Raw genomic sequence first — 16,395 nt, 5'->3', positions numbered from 1 at the left:
GTTATATATTCCAGTGCACGTGCGTGTGTGTGGAGTTTGAGTGGAGGACTTCAAACTGAACAGAATCTTGATACGTATTTGATCATCACTGCCTAGTTTTACAGTTTGATCCCAGTTCACACGCAGTCATTGACACGGTGTTAGAGACTCCCCGGCTCTGATTGGTTGTTTTCCTTATGCCATTAAGTGCACCAGGAGGAGGCAGAGGAACGTGTTTTTTTCACAGAAACGCAACCACTGTCTCTTCTGTTGTTCTGTAGCTGGGACAGAATATAGGCACTTATATTGATTTTTACAACCAACAACAGAGCTACTTTTCATGTCCAACTCTGAGCGACGACATTGTGAAATACTGCTGTCTTACTGCTGGACACAGCAAACTTCACCTCTGGGATGAACGCTCCCCTCGGATATCTCCTATCACCACGCAGAGGAGGCCTGTCTATGAAAATGACTCCTTTCCTTACGTAACTTTCCGCTTGTTTTGGTGCAAATGAAAGTGACAGCAGGTGCAAAAAGGGAATGGTTTTGCATGTGGTGGTCACAGACAGTTGCTTTCTCCTTCTCCCTTCCTGACTGATTCCTCTGTAGTTTTGTGTTCTGCTAGTGTCCTTGTCACTGCTGGTGGCAGGAGTCCAGCACCTCCAGGACAGTATTTGCAAGAGACACCGAAATTGGCAGGTCCGTCATTGGCTCTCCATTCTTTTCACGAATGACAGCAGGTTCACACTGAGCTCATGTGACGGGCGTGAAAGGGTCTGGCAGCACTGTAGCGAACATTATGCTGCCTGTAACACCATCCAGCATGAGCTGTTTGGCGGTGGATACTGCGCCAATCCTCTTTTGACCTGTACAATTTAGGTCAACGGAGAACTGGACTCCCCAGACCATCCAGTTCTCCGTTCCCCTGACCTAAATCCAATTAGGCACCTATGGGACCTATCTGATGCCGCCAAGTGAGTCCAGGATCTCACTGATTCCCTGATCCAGATCTGTGAGGACATCCCTCAGGACATCATCTGCTGACTCATCAGGAGCATGCCCAGACGTTGCCAGAAGTGCATACAGGCATGAGGGGGGTTTATTTTAGCCCATGGTCCTTTGCTGCATGTTATGTCCTCTCACTCTCTTGTTCTTGTCTATCTTCACCTGCACCATCCAATTAGGACAAAAGGTGAAAACAAAAAGGTCTTGTTTTGAAAAACAAGCATCATAAAAATGCTTCAGCTCCCCTCCAGTCGAAGTGTGTTTACATTCACTGATCAAAGAGGAAACTTTTTTTCTGAACTCTCTGACTATAAGAGGCAGAGCTATGAGCATGATTTGTGACATCACACATATTTTGGAAGCCAATCATTGTTTTCAGTTTGTGGTTGTTAGCAAGGGAGAAAGGAACGCGTGCAATTTTAAAGATTTGTTTTCTGTAATTGTCCTTCGTTCAGTCGGACACGTCATCAAATCAGACAAAGAAAACAACGTTCTTCAAATAAAGTGGAACAGATCACAGGGTGGCACTGTAGGACTACAATGACTTGTTGACATAAAAAACACTTATGAAAGGACCTGTTTGTGACCAGAAACAGCAGCCAACAAAAACCTAATTTCACTCTACACATGGGCATGTATTGTTTAAAGAAAGTCTTGAAAAGGATAGAACCTATCCTTTAAACTGAAATTCAAGTACATAAACTTTCACAGCCTTCAAAAGTCTCTAAAATTCTGTACACACCATACATACAGTGGATCTTTCTGCACAGTATAGCTCGAACGTCCAAGTGAACTAACACAAACCCAAACATATTTCTGAGTGGAAGGTGACACTAAATCTCTTTCACACAGCTAAATGAAAGCACAACCACCCAAAAGAGTTCAGAAACAAACTCTTTAATCATACATGTTTTGTCCAAATGAGAATCAAATGATGCTTTACATTCCCCAAAATACTGTCAGAAATCCCTATTAAATGTAGAGCAAAGTGAAATAATATTTGAAATATGTGTTTTCTGGTTGCACGCAACTCCATCTTCAGTGTTTGACATCATAATACGTTTATGTTTCTGTTATTCAACGGATCCCTGATTCTTCTTGTTGTTGTACTAACAAGATGTTCCAGTCAATGGAGGATCTAAATTTAAACCAAAGAAATAATCACGTAGGGTTCACAGTTTTTGTTTTTGACTTTTTCTGAGAATTTAATGAATTTAAATATTCAATATTTCATCAACCACCTTTCCTCCAGGTTTTACATTCCCAATGAAAAGAAGAAAATTGAAACAGTCAGTTTTTATTGTTTAATGCTGACCCCTTCAAGTAGGAAAACAGCCCACCAGTGCCATAATAATCACCAAAAATATGACTGCAATTAGCTGTGAAAGAAGAAGTGAAACAGTTATTATTGACAGGACATGTCACAACTCAATTATCACAAAACTCTTGAGAGAGACCAGTTAAAACCACATGCCAACGTACAGTCAGAGAAACATCCATGTTTTTGTATTGTGAATATTTCTGTGAATAGGTCTCCAAATTCCATTAAAAATGATAAGCTCGGCAAATCAAAAAACATGTACTGTAAGTTAAACAATAGATTATTGTGATCTGAGAGTTCCCTTTAGTGTCACAGTGATGCTAGTGCAGTTATTGTCAGGGAATATGAGCAGAGTTCACTTCAGTTTCAGACTGCTACAAAGCTGATTAACGTTACTGGAGATGGCGATGTTGTCATTATTGTTATTATAATAATAATCATTATTATCATTATTCATATTATTATTATACACTGTGTCCGGTTTACAGAGGATCTTCTTGGCAGAGTCCACAACATGATGATATGTTAAAAGCACAAAAGAGAGCATTCAGTAGAAAGAGACCAAATGTACAGTGTTAAAACAAGTTGACAGAAGGGAGGCACCATCAGGACAATAACCATGCCATGGAGATTTTCATCATGTCTCGACATCAAGGTAAAAGAAAAGGTCAACAACTCGCACGCATGTCCAGTCCCCAAAGTGCATTTCTCTACATCCCCGTTATTGCAAAATAAGTCACACACGTCAGTAGCTGCTTCAATATCCAAAATAAATCATTCTTCTTGACACAGAAAAATATACTGTTTTACATTACCACTGGGAATCAACTTCATCACAACATGCTCTCAAGGCAGGTCTAGTTTGGTACAGTAAAAAGGGCCCACTGTGGTTACATGAGGCCCCTTTGGCAGGGGGTGCGTACAACCAACATATCACCAGAGATATGTTCATTCACTAACAAAGATAGCTTACCTACAGTACCCATCAGCCATATAGTTAGATACATTCTCAAAAAAAAAAAAAAAAAAAATCTTTATATGGAAACATTCAAAGTCTTCAATCCAAATGCAAGCACTCCTGCTGCTGTGTCTCCAGCTGTAAACGAGGCTCTGCAGGTCATCACCTCTATCTGTAGGAGCTGACCTAAATCACCTCAGTCCCTCTTGGGATGTAGAAGCTGAGGCTGATATACTGAACTACTGGTCCTATGATCCATGGTGCACAGAGTTTTGGTCCTCTTCAGGGTTAAGTCAGCAGCTCTGTTTCGCCTACAGACCTTAGACAGATGGCCTTTGTTACTCTCATCTCGCTGCTCATTTCAACAGAGAGTGTCTGTATTGAAGGACAGTTGCACCTGCCAAACAAATATGTAGAGGTTATCTGTGTGACGCTGCAGCAGTTACAGTAATCAAGCAAACATGACACAACTGACAAAGTGCATGGCAGAGTTCTTTTATCAGTCATGTTTATGACTAGTGTGATGGAAAAATTCCTTTTCATTATGGGTTGATGAATTTTGAACTATTGTTGAATATGATTTCTTAAAAGCATTTATCTAACTTGCATCATGTGACTGATATCTTATGCAAATGCATGAACACCTAACCTCTGCCCTATATGATTGTAACAGAGTCACGAACCAGCCAAAACTCAGATAGAAAGTCGTCTTCTTGTCTTATGTTTTATGTCTGATAATTTTATGCTTTGCACAGAGTCCCAGGTCATGCGTCATGAAGTTTTAACTTTACGTCTTGTGTCGATGAGAAGCCTGTCTGATTGGGATAGTCGTATGTACGTGTGTGTGTGTAGCTTAATCACTGCTGGCACCGAGAGTGCTTGTCTCTTCCCCTGACCTTGTTGATATCTGTGTATAAATTGTGAACACTCCTTTACTCGGGGCTCATTCACTCAGCTCATGAATTTGACTGTGTGGTGAGTCCATCTGCAGATGGTTGGATTAAACTTACCGAAAAGACAGATCTGACTTTACTCTTTTATTGACAGAAATTTCCACTACACTAGTCAGACTGGACAATTGTACAATGTCTTCTTTGGCCCTGGAGGAGGTTAGTCAAGTCAAATTCAGAAGGATATAGTGAACTCACTATCCATATGTCCAGGGGATGTGCCATAACTTCTCACTTATAATGCTTCATTTTGAATAGTAATTCATGTCAAAATAATAATAAAAGATACCTGACTGTCAAAAAATAATACAAAAATGGACTAATCACAGGAATGTGTTTCACCTGCAGCCTTAGACTCATGTTTGAAAGTCTGTCATCTGGGATGTGAAAGCATCACAGATTTTGGCACAGTCAGTGTCACAATAACCAAAATAAAACCCTAAGTGTGAGGCACTTACCCTTTCCTCCTCAAAGCTGATGAGTCCTTCATCATCGTCGCTCTCCAGCTCCTCAGGCGCCTCACTGATCAGAGCGTTGAGCTCCGTGTTGGCCGAACGAGACTTGAGCAGGCTGAGGATGCGCTGCAGGGGGGACTGTCCATCACCCGGGGGCAACGCCTCCTGCTGCTCCAGGTTGTCACTCTGCTTCTTGGCAAAGTTGACAAACACCTGGGCAGCAAAAAAAAAGGTGAACGATGAAAAGATTAATTTAATGTGTGTAAGTGTTCCTGTCATTATCCGACATGTACTGTATTAAACATCGACTCACGTTGTCCAGAGTGGTCTGACTGACAGAGTAGTCCTCGATGCCCAGCACCTCCACCACCTGCTCCATCTTACTGAAGACCTGAGCCAGAGAGATCCGCTCGGACTTCAACTGGTACTGGACCTTGGTGTGGTGGCGCTCCTGCAAATATGACAAGAGATGGCTTCAGGCAGAGAGAGGGACTCCTCTTTGAGACATTTATCGAACCTCAATCTGCTCTTGTAAATCATATATATATGTGTGTCATTTATCTATAGTTAAACTTTAAAGTAGGCCTACCAGCTTACCAATGTCTACACTAGTGTCATATGTTCATGGATATCAATCCTCTGCTTTTTTCTGGTGCTCAGTGACTTGGAGGATTTACTGGTATAAATGCCAGAGGCAGCCACAGTGCTGTACCTTCAGAACAGCCTCAGGGAAGTTTCTGTTGAAGAATCGAACCACCTCCTTCACATTAGAGCTGCTCTTGGTTCTCACTGTGATCATATAGCCATCCCCAAACCTAGAACATGATCATAGACACAGGCTTTAAGCTCTTTTTTTGTATATTTATTTTTTATCTCCAGGAAGGTTATTATATTTTCACCAGTGTCTGTCGGTTGGTTGGTTTGTCAGCAGGATCACACTGGAAGTATTGAACTGATTTACATAAAACCTGGATGGAGGATGGATGTCAACCCAGAACAGACCACATTAACTTTTGTTGTAGATGTAAATAAATCACAAATGGAAAAAGGAAGGCAAGTCTTTATTCTCCTCACCTGTTCTTTAGGTGTTGGATGCTGCCCAGGCATTTAAACCTGCCGTTCACCATGATGCCCAGTCTGGTGCACAAAGCCTCACACTCTTCCATGCTGCAGACAACAGCAAGAGATAATATATGAAACACAAAGAAGATAGAACAGGAAAAGGTGAATGCGAGGACTGAGGTGTGTCACCTGTGTGATGTCAGCACTACAGAGCGTCCGGTTTTGATGATGTCAAGGATTAAATTCCAGAGGAATCTGCGGGCCTTTGGGTCCATCCCAGTGGTGGGCTCGTCCTGGAAAAGGAACTTAAAGGTAGCTAGACGCACTACTGTATTTACAGTTAACTCTCACTATGGAGTTTGTTAGCCTTCTACCATGTTCCCCAGAAAAAAAACCCCAAATAAATTTACATCTAAGGATCACTCCAGTTTATTACATCGATGTATCCAACACAGCGACATCACTAAAAGAAGACAAACTTGGAGGCTAATCTGGAAGTGAGCACCCGTTACATTCCTCACCAGGAAGATGAGTGAGGGGTATCCGATCAGAGCGATGGCAGTGGAAAGCTTGCGTTTGTTTCCTCCACTGTAAGTGCCAGCGGGCTTGTCAGCATACTTTGACAGCTCAAGCTTTTCCAATGCCCACTGCACCACCTAGAGGAACAGAGGGGTAATGTCAGTCTGTGATGGAGCTGCACCTCTGATTGATGATATGGAGGGGGCAGAGGGAAAGTCATGAATAAGAGTTCCACCAACAAACAGCTGGCATGAAATTTGAATAACAGTGATTCAATTAGTGGTCCTGGGAGAGATGATCCATTATTCATTCTAATAAGATAGACAGGATTTTATTTTGGAACTCTGCGCAGCTGAAAACTAGCTTGGAATTACTCTGTGTTTTTGTGTGCGTCTTTTATTGCATCCTTTTGAGGACCCATATCAGTTTTAAACCACTGAAGTCATATAGTTGTGATTGTTAAGGTTAGGGGGTAGTCATTATGTCAAATAGAAAAATAAAAAGACAAGTGCTTGTGTGAAACCAACCCTCTCCTGGTCCTTCCAGGGAATACCACGGAGGCGAGTGTAAAGCTCCAGATGTTCCCTGGCAGTCAGGTCGTCAAACAGGGCGTCGAACTGTGGACAGTAGCCAATACTCTGCTGCACGCGTAACAGGTCCTTCAGGATGCTGTGCAGACACACACACACACACACACACACGGAGATGGGCAGAGAAGAAAAGGGACGGGTGAAGTTAAAGTTACGTAACGTTACATAAGTTGACGTCAACTTGCCAGGTAACAAAAGCAACTAAATGCAATAAAAACTTCTCAACAATAGTAATGCAATCTGTCTCAAACCAAAGTTAGACAGATGTTGACTCCAAATGTCTTTTGTTTTAAATGCACCCAACCAGAATCTGTTCAGCTCGCCATCAGTTTTCACTCTGCTTCCTGTCTGATGAGTCAATCTTGATGCATCTGCTTTTACTTTGCTGCTAAACGAGAAAAAATTTGCGTGATCATTAAATACTCGTTTCATTTTTCTGGCACTGACCTGTTTCCATTAATGAAGGCCTCTCCTCCAGTAGTACACTCATCACCTGTCAGCATCTTGAAGGTGGTGGTCTTCCCGGCTCCATTCACTCCCAGCAGTCCAAAACACTCACCAGGCCGGACACCAAGACACAGCCGGTCCACTGCCAAGATACGACCCATCTTCCTGGATTTATACACCTGTAGGAGATATAGAGAACACATTCAGATATACAGTACATCAGAGGAACATACCATGTAGCTTCTAAACTACAGTACAAATCATTTATGTTTCACTGACCCTGTGTCTGATGACCATTTAAACTAGTTCAGTGTGCTGGCATAACTGGACAAATAATGGTGATGTTTAAGTAAAATGTGCAATTGTGATCACATTGGTTAGCATTTTTGCAAGTGTAAATGCTCTGTGAAAACAAAAGAGTAGCTTCTGAATGTTTCTTTAAATGTTCAAGACGGCAGAAACCTTCGTCAGGTTCTCGATCTTCAGCATATCATTGTCAGCGTCTCCTCGCAGCACTCTTCGTCTCTCACAGGCGACATCCACATCATCATCATCAATAGGCTGGCAGCTGACTGGAACCCTCCTGGATGGACAGACGGACGGCCGGACAGACACACACACACACAAACTTCATGCAAGTTTTCGGTATTCCTTTTCAGCATGTCCATAATGTATACGTAGATATGAATACTACTCCCTCTACCCATAGGACAATCCAGATGGGCGGCAGCAGCCCAGCATCCCTCCCCAATGACCTCATCTCCTTTTTTTCAAGATTCGAGACAGACAACACCACCCGTCTAGAAGGAATCATCTCCTCCCTCAAGCCTGCAGCAGCTTAACTGTCCTATAACACAGAGGAACCCTCAGGAGGACCAAGGAGAGCACAGCACCTGGCCCAGGCAACGTCAGTGACTGTGTCCTGCAGTGCTGTGCAGAGCAGCTATCTGGCGTGTTTCAGCTCCTGATTCAATGATCCATAGACAGCAGCACAGTTCCCCATCTCCAAGAAGAGCTCAGTCAAAGCTCTGAACAACCTGAGGCCTGTGGCTCTCACGTCTGTCATGATGAAGGCTATGGAGAGGGTCATAAAAAGACACTGACCCACTGATCTCCAGTTTGCATTCCATGCAGGCAATTTTAGACAGTACATTTAAATTTGCCTCCAACACTCTCCATCTCCTGCTTGTTCCACTCCATAAGCCTGCAAAACAGGACATGCATATAGAGCATGAAGTCAAAGTCTGCTCTAAAATCACTGGACTGCCAGTCAGAGCACTTTCCCTTAACTGCAAGCAGCGAACACTGAGGACAGCGTGCAGGATCCTTCAGGACCCTTCAGGACCCCTCCCATGCTGACGTGCTGACTTGCTGACTTGTGTACTTAACATGCTGACTTGTGTACTTAGCATGCTGACTTGTCTGTGTCTGTGTAAAACTACTCCACCTGCCTTGAATTGCCCCCCGGGGACAAACATAGTTTTTTGGATTTAATTGAATTGAAATGTGTGTCTGTGTTTGTATTACTGGCATTCTCTGTGATGTGCAAGGATGTAAAAGCCACATCACACCCTCAGACAGAGACACACTGAACTCACGGGGGTTTCCTGAGGAAGTTGTACTGGCAGAGGATGGTGATAAGGAAGCCAACAAAGCCTTCGACTGTCATGGCCACTAGTCCTCGAGTCACAATGTCCCACTCAAATGGAGACTTCATCTTGTCAAACTGGCCTGAAAGCACACATTCACAACAATGTATCTCTTACTTCGCTCATAAACATTTGTCTGTGTCAGAAGTAAAACCATTACAGCCTTATTTTAAGTGTAAGGCTGGAAATCATCTCTTTTGGATGGGCTGTCCCAAAAATTAGTACATAAACATCTACATATATTCTGTATGTTGTATATGTCAGTGCACATTGAAAAAAGTGGGGGAAAAAATGTAAGAATTGTTAAATTATAGTACTGTGGAAAGCAATAGAGATCAGAGGTACTCTTTAACAAATCATCTTTGTTTAAACACTCAGTTAACTTCAAGCATTCTCTCTTTGGGAGGCATTCTGAAGATGAGTGTACCTATTTTAGCGTAATATTCATTGATGTACTCATTGTAAGCCATCTCCATCAGGCCATGGCCCAGGTTGTAGTTGGGGAAGATAAGGAAACAGGACTTCAGGTAACTGTTGACTTTTTTCAGATCCTGCAGGAGAAAAAAAAATGGATAAAGAATTAAATACAGAAACATCCAAAAGCCACCTTCTAATCTGCTGCAGTACAGAGGAAAACACATTGTATCGATTTGATGGGATGTATTTTTTCTTATCTTGCTTTATCTTCTCCTAAATATGAAGGTGAGATGGCGTGTCTGACTGTAAACATCTTTACTCTCGCTGCAGCCTGAGAATAAATTATTTGGGTGAAGCCCGCAGAGAGAATACTAAGTATGCTTCTGAAAATAACAGAGTCAGACTGACCTTGTCATGTTCAAAAAGCTGGAGGAGGAAGGTGGCAACAGTTGCTGTGATGCCTATGAAGAGGTTGATGACTATTAGGAACACGTAAGCTGTGCTAGGAACCTCGAACCAGAAGGATGCTGGGTACATGATGGGAGTGATGGACCACCTGGGACAGAGGATGTCCAAAAGCTTTAGGACACAACAGAAGAAACTGAAAAGCATCCAAGTATTCTTTCTTTCTTTCTTTCTTTCTTCCTTTCTTTCTTTCTTTCTTTCTTTCTTTCTTTCTTTCTTTCTTTCTTTCTTTCTTTCTTTCTTTCTTTCTGTTGCACTCAGTCAGAGTGTGTAAAACATTCCCTATTTCCCTGTGCAGGGACAGTTCACCTATATTATGAAAAGATCTGGGAAAAAAAAGCCAAAACAAAACATCTTTGTTCAGTCTCAATTTGAAAGTACTTCCTGGTCACTTTTGGTGTAAGGGTTAGTATATCTGTATACACTGAGTAAGCAAGATTTATTTTCAATTTATTGCTTAAAAAAACTGGAGAATGTACTCTATCCTACAGTAAAAAAAACTTTGCTATCAAATTTTAAAAAGTGTAAACACAACCAAATTCAGCTGTGCATTCAGTGAACTGACCTTTTAGAGGAAGTTGTGGGACCTTAACCAGAGTATGGCTATGAATCATGTTACGCTGCACATTCAAATTAAACCAGATGCTCTGCATCACAGCATCAGACATCTCACCCGTAAAGAAGAAAGAGGGAGAGGACGGCAGGGAAGTTGGTTGGGGAGGTGTAGGCCGGCAGGTCGAACACAAACAGAATAATAACACAGCAGGTGGCAGGTACCAGGTAGTTCAGCTGAGGAGATATGAGAAGGGAGAACATGTTCACACCTGCACAAACACTGTCAGTGTCAGCCACACACACATGTATCCTCCTCACCATGTCCCATATGTAGTTAGCCAGCCAGTAGATGACAGGGTCACAGCCGCTGACAAACTGCAGGTGTTTGGCCTTTGTTGATTTCTCTGCAACCAGGAAAACCACAAAGCTGGCTGGCACGAAAGACATGGCAACAATGATGAAGATGGCAATCACCACATCTGTGCCCTGGAGTCTAGAGATACAGAGGACGGGAGAGGAGAGATGAGATGATAATTATAATAAAAACACCAGAAACATTCACACTCAGCTATCAATTGTATTGCTTTACTTGTACTTATAGTAATGATGATGTAATATAGTCCTGTTTGTTTTAATGCATCCTTTAAATATCAGTCCAGCTGAGCAGCTTACAAGTAGTCCAAAGAGAGGCTGGCACTGGTTCGATTCATTGGGTGGTTTGTCAGTGTGATACCTGCAGAACACACACACACACACACACACACACACACACACACACACAAAACAACCTCATTTATGTAGATTATAATTCCCAACCCAGAAGATTGCGCAAAACTGTCCATGTTGTATCACATGTAATTACCATAGGCCGCAGGGTTGCCTTTGGATGACGGCAGGTTGGCGCGCAGGATGGCGTTGTTGAGGACATTCAGATATGTTGGCATGCTGTGATAGCCTTTGTTGTTGTACAGAACCTGCGCACAAGCAGTCACTCACTGTCAGTGGTGGTTTATACTGTATCTATGAACTTCTTGTCTTGTTCAGAGTGCCCGTTTTACCTGAGCTGATCTGCGAACTGCTATCTTGCGTACCATTGGGGGTATCTTTCTCCCAAAGGATGCAGGGATAGATTTCTGGATGTTCCCCACTGTTAAACCACCATATCTATTGAGAACAAAGTCAGCGAAAAGATTTGAATGTCTTGCTCAGGTGCTTTGGTAAGAATTCTCCTTGCAGTAAAAATGTGGTAACATTTTTCAAAGTAAGCTAATGGAAAAAAATGCAGTTTTGGAAGAGACCAAATCTCAGAGCTTTCTTAACGAAAGGACCCCTAGCATTCCTACCTGTGCAGGCGCAGTCTGTCGGATGTGAAGAGAAGATACTCAGAGACATTACGACCTGTGATGTCCACCAGGATGTCACCTGTCACCACCTTCATGAGGGGGGGTCGCCCTCCAACCCCACTGGGGCAGGAGAAGCCTGTCCCCTGCATGGAGCAGGTGCAACGCACTGGCTCATGGACAGAAAGGGGGAGGGTGGTGGGAGACGTCACCGGCTCTGAGCACAGGTGGAAATAAAAACATTCACAAGAGTTTTATGGCTGATATTGAATCATTTCAAGTCTGGTTTCTCTCAGAACTATATCAAGATGTAACTTGTGCCTTTCGGAAGAGCTGTCTGGGCTTTCCTTAAAGGCACAGGTTACATCTTGTTGTAGTTCTCAACACAAGATGTGTGTATGATCTTATGTAATTACTATCAAGTACTCATAGGTTGGCCTTCAACATGTGGCTGAGCATTACAAGATGGTCTCTAGTTTAAACAATACATATTTAAGTGGGTTGCATATATGAAAGTGGTTTATCTGCTTCGTTAGACAGACTCACCATGGACTGTGGTGGGAGGAGCAACAGTGAAGTTCCAGAGTCCATCCTCAAAGCGAGGGTCTGGGTCATCCGAGGGTGCTGGTGAGGGAGGCGGGGGTACAAAGTTGGAGAGGGGGACCCCCTGGGTGAAGGAGTCCAGACACATGGAGTCAAAGTAGCGAGCAGCCAGAGTCTTGGAGTTATTGGCGCTGGGGTTGAGGGTCTGGGCCAGCTGGTCCAGGGTGCTGTTGAAGGGGGTTTTGAGGACACAGGTAGCACCCACACCCGAGGGCAGGCGGAGGGTGTTGATGATCTTCTGCGGGCTGGCGTCTGGTGACAGCTTACCCCTGAGAGCGAAGGACAGAGATGCTATTTTAGGATTCGACAATGGTTATTCACAAAGACAGTCTATCCCAAAATGTACTGTGTGCTTTTCAAATAATGGGTTATTTCAGTGGCCTTAGTTACATTCAGGCAGCAGCAGCTCAGTGTGTCCATGGGTGTGAGGTTATGTGGGAATAACTGAGCACAGAAATTCCATGAGGCACTTTGAAAAGAAATGCTCTCTCACCCGATGAGCAGGTCAGCCCCTCGTACGCCATCAGTGTATGAATGTGTGTCTGAATGGGTGAATGTATTGTGGAGTAAATTTGAATGCAGTTGATTCATCATTAGTTAGACCTTGGTTATAGCTATACAGGGATTGAGATTACAGCATTCCATAGAATATACTGTAGGTGTAACCTGTCCAGTCCTAACAGAAGAGTCAGAGAGATATCAATCACTTTACGTACCCATAAATCTGCCAAAGATAATAAAAAAGAACCTGTGCAGATTCGCCATGAGTGTGTGAGTGTGTAAATATTATCTGTTACACAAAATGTAAAATGTTTTTTTTTTAAATCCTGTCTGCAATAGGTTTGTAGTCCAACAATTTTTATAGACAATGAATATACATAATTTCTACATAAGTAAATAAGCAAATGTAAGCATGCCAATGCTAAACTAAGTAAGCAAAACTAACGTGGTGAACATGATGAACATCATCCTTTCAAGTCATGTGCCTTCATTTAGAAGCTGCTGAGCTTGGACATGTCAGAACCAGCTGTGTGTTATCATGTTGCTGTGTACTTTCTATAAGCCTGACTCCTCAGTTTCTGTGGCTTGTTCACTGCCAAGACATAAGATGTATATGCAAATATGTCTTTGAACAAATGTCTTCTTACCTGTACTGGGGTCTGTTTTCATTGGCGTAGGGAATGAAGTTGCCTCTTGGTTGGGTATAGTTATGATATTGAGATGGGGACAAGATCAGGGGTGGTAAATCTCCTGTAAAAAACATAAGCATAGAGGTTCATCAACAACTTTAGGGTTTTCTATATTTTTTAAAAGTATGCACAGCATCAACATTTAGTGACAATGTGTCACGATGCTACTGTGGCAGCCTGCTTGGTTTTCCGCATTCTACCTTCCCGCCCACTTTCTCCCTCACATGCTCCTTCAGATGACACAGGTAAGGTGTAAGGTACAGGCAGTATAAAGACACCTGTGTATGTAGGTCCAGTCGGTCACTGGTTGATAACATGATTATTATCATCATCATTATTTTATCATTATTATTATTATTATTATTATCATTATCATCATTATGATTAGAGAACTTGTGGTTTAGCAAGTGGAGGCAGAAACAAACATACTGTAGGTGTAGTGATGGAGGGATATTTCACAGAAATCTAAAGCAAATTCTATGAGGGCGCAATTAAAATAAGTCTCTGGTGGGATCTCATCCTGTATTGCAGGTTCAGTCAGTTTGTCCTTTGTAGTAAAACATATAGGAAAGACTGAGGTCCAGAGAAGAGCTTCTAAATTAATCTCAAGCCTAAAAATTATGTCATATGAAGAGAGGTCATGAAAATTACGATTACCAGCCCTAGTATACAGAATACATAGATGACAAGATTGAGGTCTATAAGCTTGTTCATGGAATAAATAATATCATCACTGAGCCTATCGTCTATGTTTGGAATAATAGGTATGATTTAAGATTTCCACTTCAAGCACTTACAACATGGAACAGTCTTCCAGAAGATGTGCTGAGGGCTCTGTTAAAACCTGGTTAGTTAAATTCTGGTCATCAAAGGACTTTTGGTATCATTATAAATCTGATTTGTAATTCTGAATGTAATGTGGTTTTGAACTGGAATATCCTGCACCATAAATTTCAATACATTTGTTCACTACAAACTCTGAATACTTCTTCTACCACTGGCAATACTGTGTTTGATGGAGAAGCAGAAGTAGGAATAGTTTTGAAATACTGTAAATGTAGGTTGAGGATTTTTACTTATCCTCATCCTCGTTTCATTACAGCCATCTAATAAGGGACTAATGTAACTGTCCAAATGACCCAGTGGACCGCAGACCAATCATTTGATTTAATAAGTTACTTCATAACAGTACTAAACACTCTATAGACAGTGATTCTCTTTCTCCTGAGCAGCAGGAACAAAACCTACTGATAACCACATGAGTAAAATCTCACCAATCTCAGGCACAGACAATGCCACGGTCATGGCCACACAGACGAAGAAGGCTGGTAGGAGGATTTGAGAGAAAAGTCCCTTTGTGTTCCTTTTGGCACAGTGGAACCTTTTGACGATGAGGCCATGAAACTGACTCAGCTTTAACCACCAACCGTCCAGTTTGAAGCTGCCCTGCCCCTCCAGCACCATCGGCTCTGGGGACGAAGGGTTCTCTGCATCACCTGGAGGTGAAGGAGACATCAGATGAAAAAGAGAATATGGATTAATAATGACATGATAACAGTTAAAGTACATGTCAGCCTGTCTGGATGACTTTGCAAACTTGATGAAACACATTTTGCAGAGCAAATTTTGCTCACAGCTATAATTGTGAATAAAAGTGAAAACAAGATCTCTTCTACAACCGAGAAAAATCAACATATATACAACTTTGCAACTGGACAGTCAGAGAAAGCAGATGCCAAACACACAATAAACCTTTAAACACATGAATAACATCCCGAAATATCTCTTACTAAAACCATGTAGTCCCTCCAATTTACAAGTTCCTTTATGTTTACTCTGTGTTCATTCCAGTAGCAGGGTGCAAACTTGAATAAAAAGTCCATTCAAACAAACTAGATTTCAGTGATCACCTCTTAAGTTATGAACAGAATGGTGCTGCAGTAACTGTCCTTACATTTTACTTTATTTAATCTTTATTTTAGTTATACTAAAAGGACTACAGTTAATAACTGACACAGCACACCTGTCATCTTGTTATCTTACCCCGCAGGCTGGCTGAGTCAGACTCCTGTCCGTGGTCAAAGAGTGGACAATAATCTCCATAGAAGTCTGCATAGAGTCCCCCTTCATCCCCCCTCACTGAGCCGACAGACGAGGTGGATTTCAAGGACGACTGGCTCTGGCTCAGCCTCGAGCACATCATCAGATTACTCAGCTCCACCTCCGGCTTCTCAATCTTTGCTGAAGTTCCAGTCTCACCCTGTGGGCCCCCCAGGTCTGCTGATTCCACTGAAGATTTCCCCACTGAGCTGCCCCCTGGCGAACCCTTCATGTCTGCCCGGGGACAGACAGGGAGAGACAGTGAGGAAATTATCATCTCAGTGTGGAGCAAGACTTAATCGAAAAAGTTTTATCATTTTTATTCAGACAGTGAACATTTTGCAGAAATCAGTTTTTGTTGGGCTACAGTCTTTGGTGAGCTGATCAGCTCTTTGACGAAACTGGAGGAAAAATGGTCTCACCGGCGTCACTGTTCTCCAGAGACAGGTCCTCTTCAGACACTTTGAGGAAGACCTCTTCCAGGGTGGTGTCCATCACCCCGAAGCTGGTCAAGGCCAGGCTGTCCAAGCTCTGCTCTAAAGCCTGGAGGCACAAACAACAGAAGAGAGTGTTACTGTACAGTGTAGAAGTGAATTCGCCGATCAAACTTTGGTCAAGTGTTAGTCTCTGTTCTGTGTGTAGCTCTGCTGATGAGGCCATATAGTGTGGACACTGTGCTAACTTGCAAGGTTTGAAAAAAAAAAAAAAAATAATTAAAATTTTTATTTATAAAAATAAAAATTGAATTTAAAAATATTTTTTCTTATTTAACAACAAAAGAAAACAC

General features: G+C 42.3%; 1 protein-coding gene across 2 annotated transcripts in view; it reads right to left on the bottom strand.

Moving 5' to 3' along the window:
• Positions 1 to 2,163: 2,163 nt before the first annotated feature.
• Positions 2,164 to 16,395, bottom strand: part of abca2 (ATP-binding cassette, sub-family A (ABC1), member 2) — a 79,373-nt gene continuing 65,141 nt past the window's right edge. For both annotated transcript variants that reach the window (XM_037098062.1, XM_037098063.1), the window contains 24 exons: positions 16,031 to 16,151; positions 15,552 to 15,842; positions 14,783 to 15,004; positions 13,467 to 13,569; positions 12,262 to 12,587; positions 11,719 to 11,932; positions 11,434 to 11,539; positions 11,238 to 11,349; positions 11,048 to 11,108; positions 10,694 to 10,868; positions 10,494 to 10,609; positions 9,764 to 9,911; positions 9,366 to 9,489; positions 8,888 to 9,020; positions 7,752 to 7,872; positions 7,290 to 7,468; positions 6,780 to 6,921; positions 6,255 to 6,389; positions 5,923 to 6,026; positions 5,746 to 5,838; positions 5,384 to 5,486; positions 4,985 to 5,122; positions 4,675 to 4,884; positions 2,164 to 3,663 (listed from right to left, as the gene is read on the bottom strand). In XM_037098062.1, coding sequence (XP_036953957.1) covers positions 3,628 to 3,663; positions 4,675 to 4,884; positions 4,985 to 5,122; positions 5,384 to 5,486; positions 5,746 to 5,838; positions 5,923 to 6,026; positions 6,255 to 6,389; positions 6,780 to 6,921; positions 7,290 to 7,468; positions 7,752 to 7,872; positions 8,888 to 9,020; positions 9,366 to 9,489; positions 9,764 to 9,911; positions 10,494 to 10,609; positions 10,694 to 10,868; positions 11,048 to 11,108; positions 11,238 to 11,349; positions 11,434 to 11,539; positions 11,719 to 11,932; positions 12,262 to 12,587; positions 13,467 to 13,569; positions 14,783 to 15,004; positions 15,552 to 15,842; positions 16,031 to 16,151 — 3,513 coding nt within the window. In that variant the 3' untranslated portion in view covers positions 2,164 to 3,627. The remainder of the gene's footprint in view (positions 3,664 to 4,674; positions 4,885 to 4,984; positions 5,123 to 5,383; positions 5,487 to 5,745; positions 5,839 to 5,922; positions 6,027 to 6,254; positions 6,390 to 6,779; positions 6,922 to 7,289; positions 7,469 to 7,751; positions 7,873 to 8,887; positions 9,021 to 9,365; positions 9,490 to 9,763; positions 9,912 to 10,493; positions 10,610 to 10,693; positions 10,869 to 11,047; positions 11,109 to 11,237; positions 11,350 to 11,433; positions 11,540 to 11,718; positions 11,933 to 12,261; positions 12,588 to 13,466; positions 13,570 to 14,782; positions 15,005 to 15,551; positions 15,843 to 16,030; positions 16,152 to 16,395) is intronic.

Source organism: Acanthopagrus latus, chromosome 5, assembly GCF_904848185.1.
Source record: "Acanthopagrus latus isolate v.2019 chromosome 5, fAcaLat1.1, whole genome shotgun sequence".
NCBI classification, from domain to species: domain Eukaryota; kingdom Metazoa; phylum Chordata; class Actinopteri; order Spariformes; family Sparidae; genus Acanthopagrus; species Acanthopagrus latus.
Note: the sequence above shows the minus strand (reverse complement) of the source record. Positions and strands in the feature narration are given on the sequence as shown.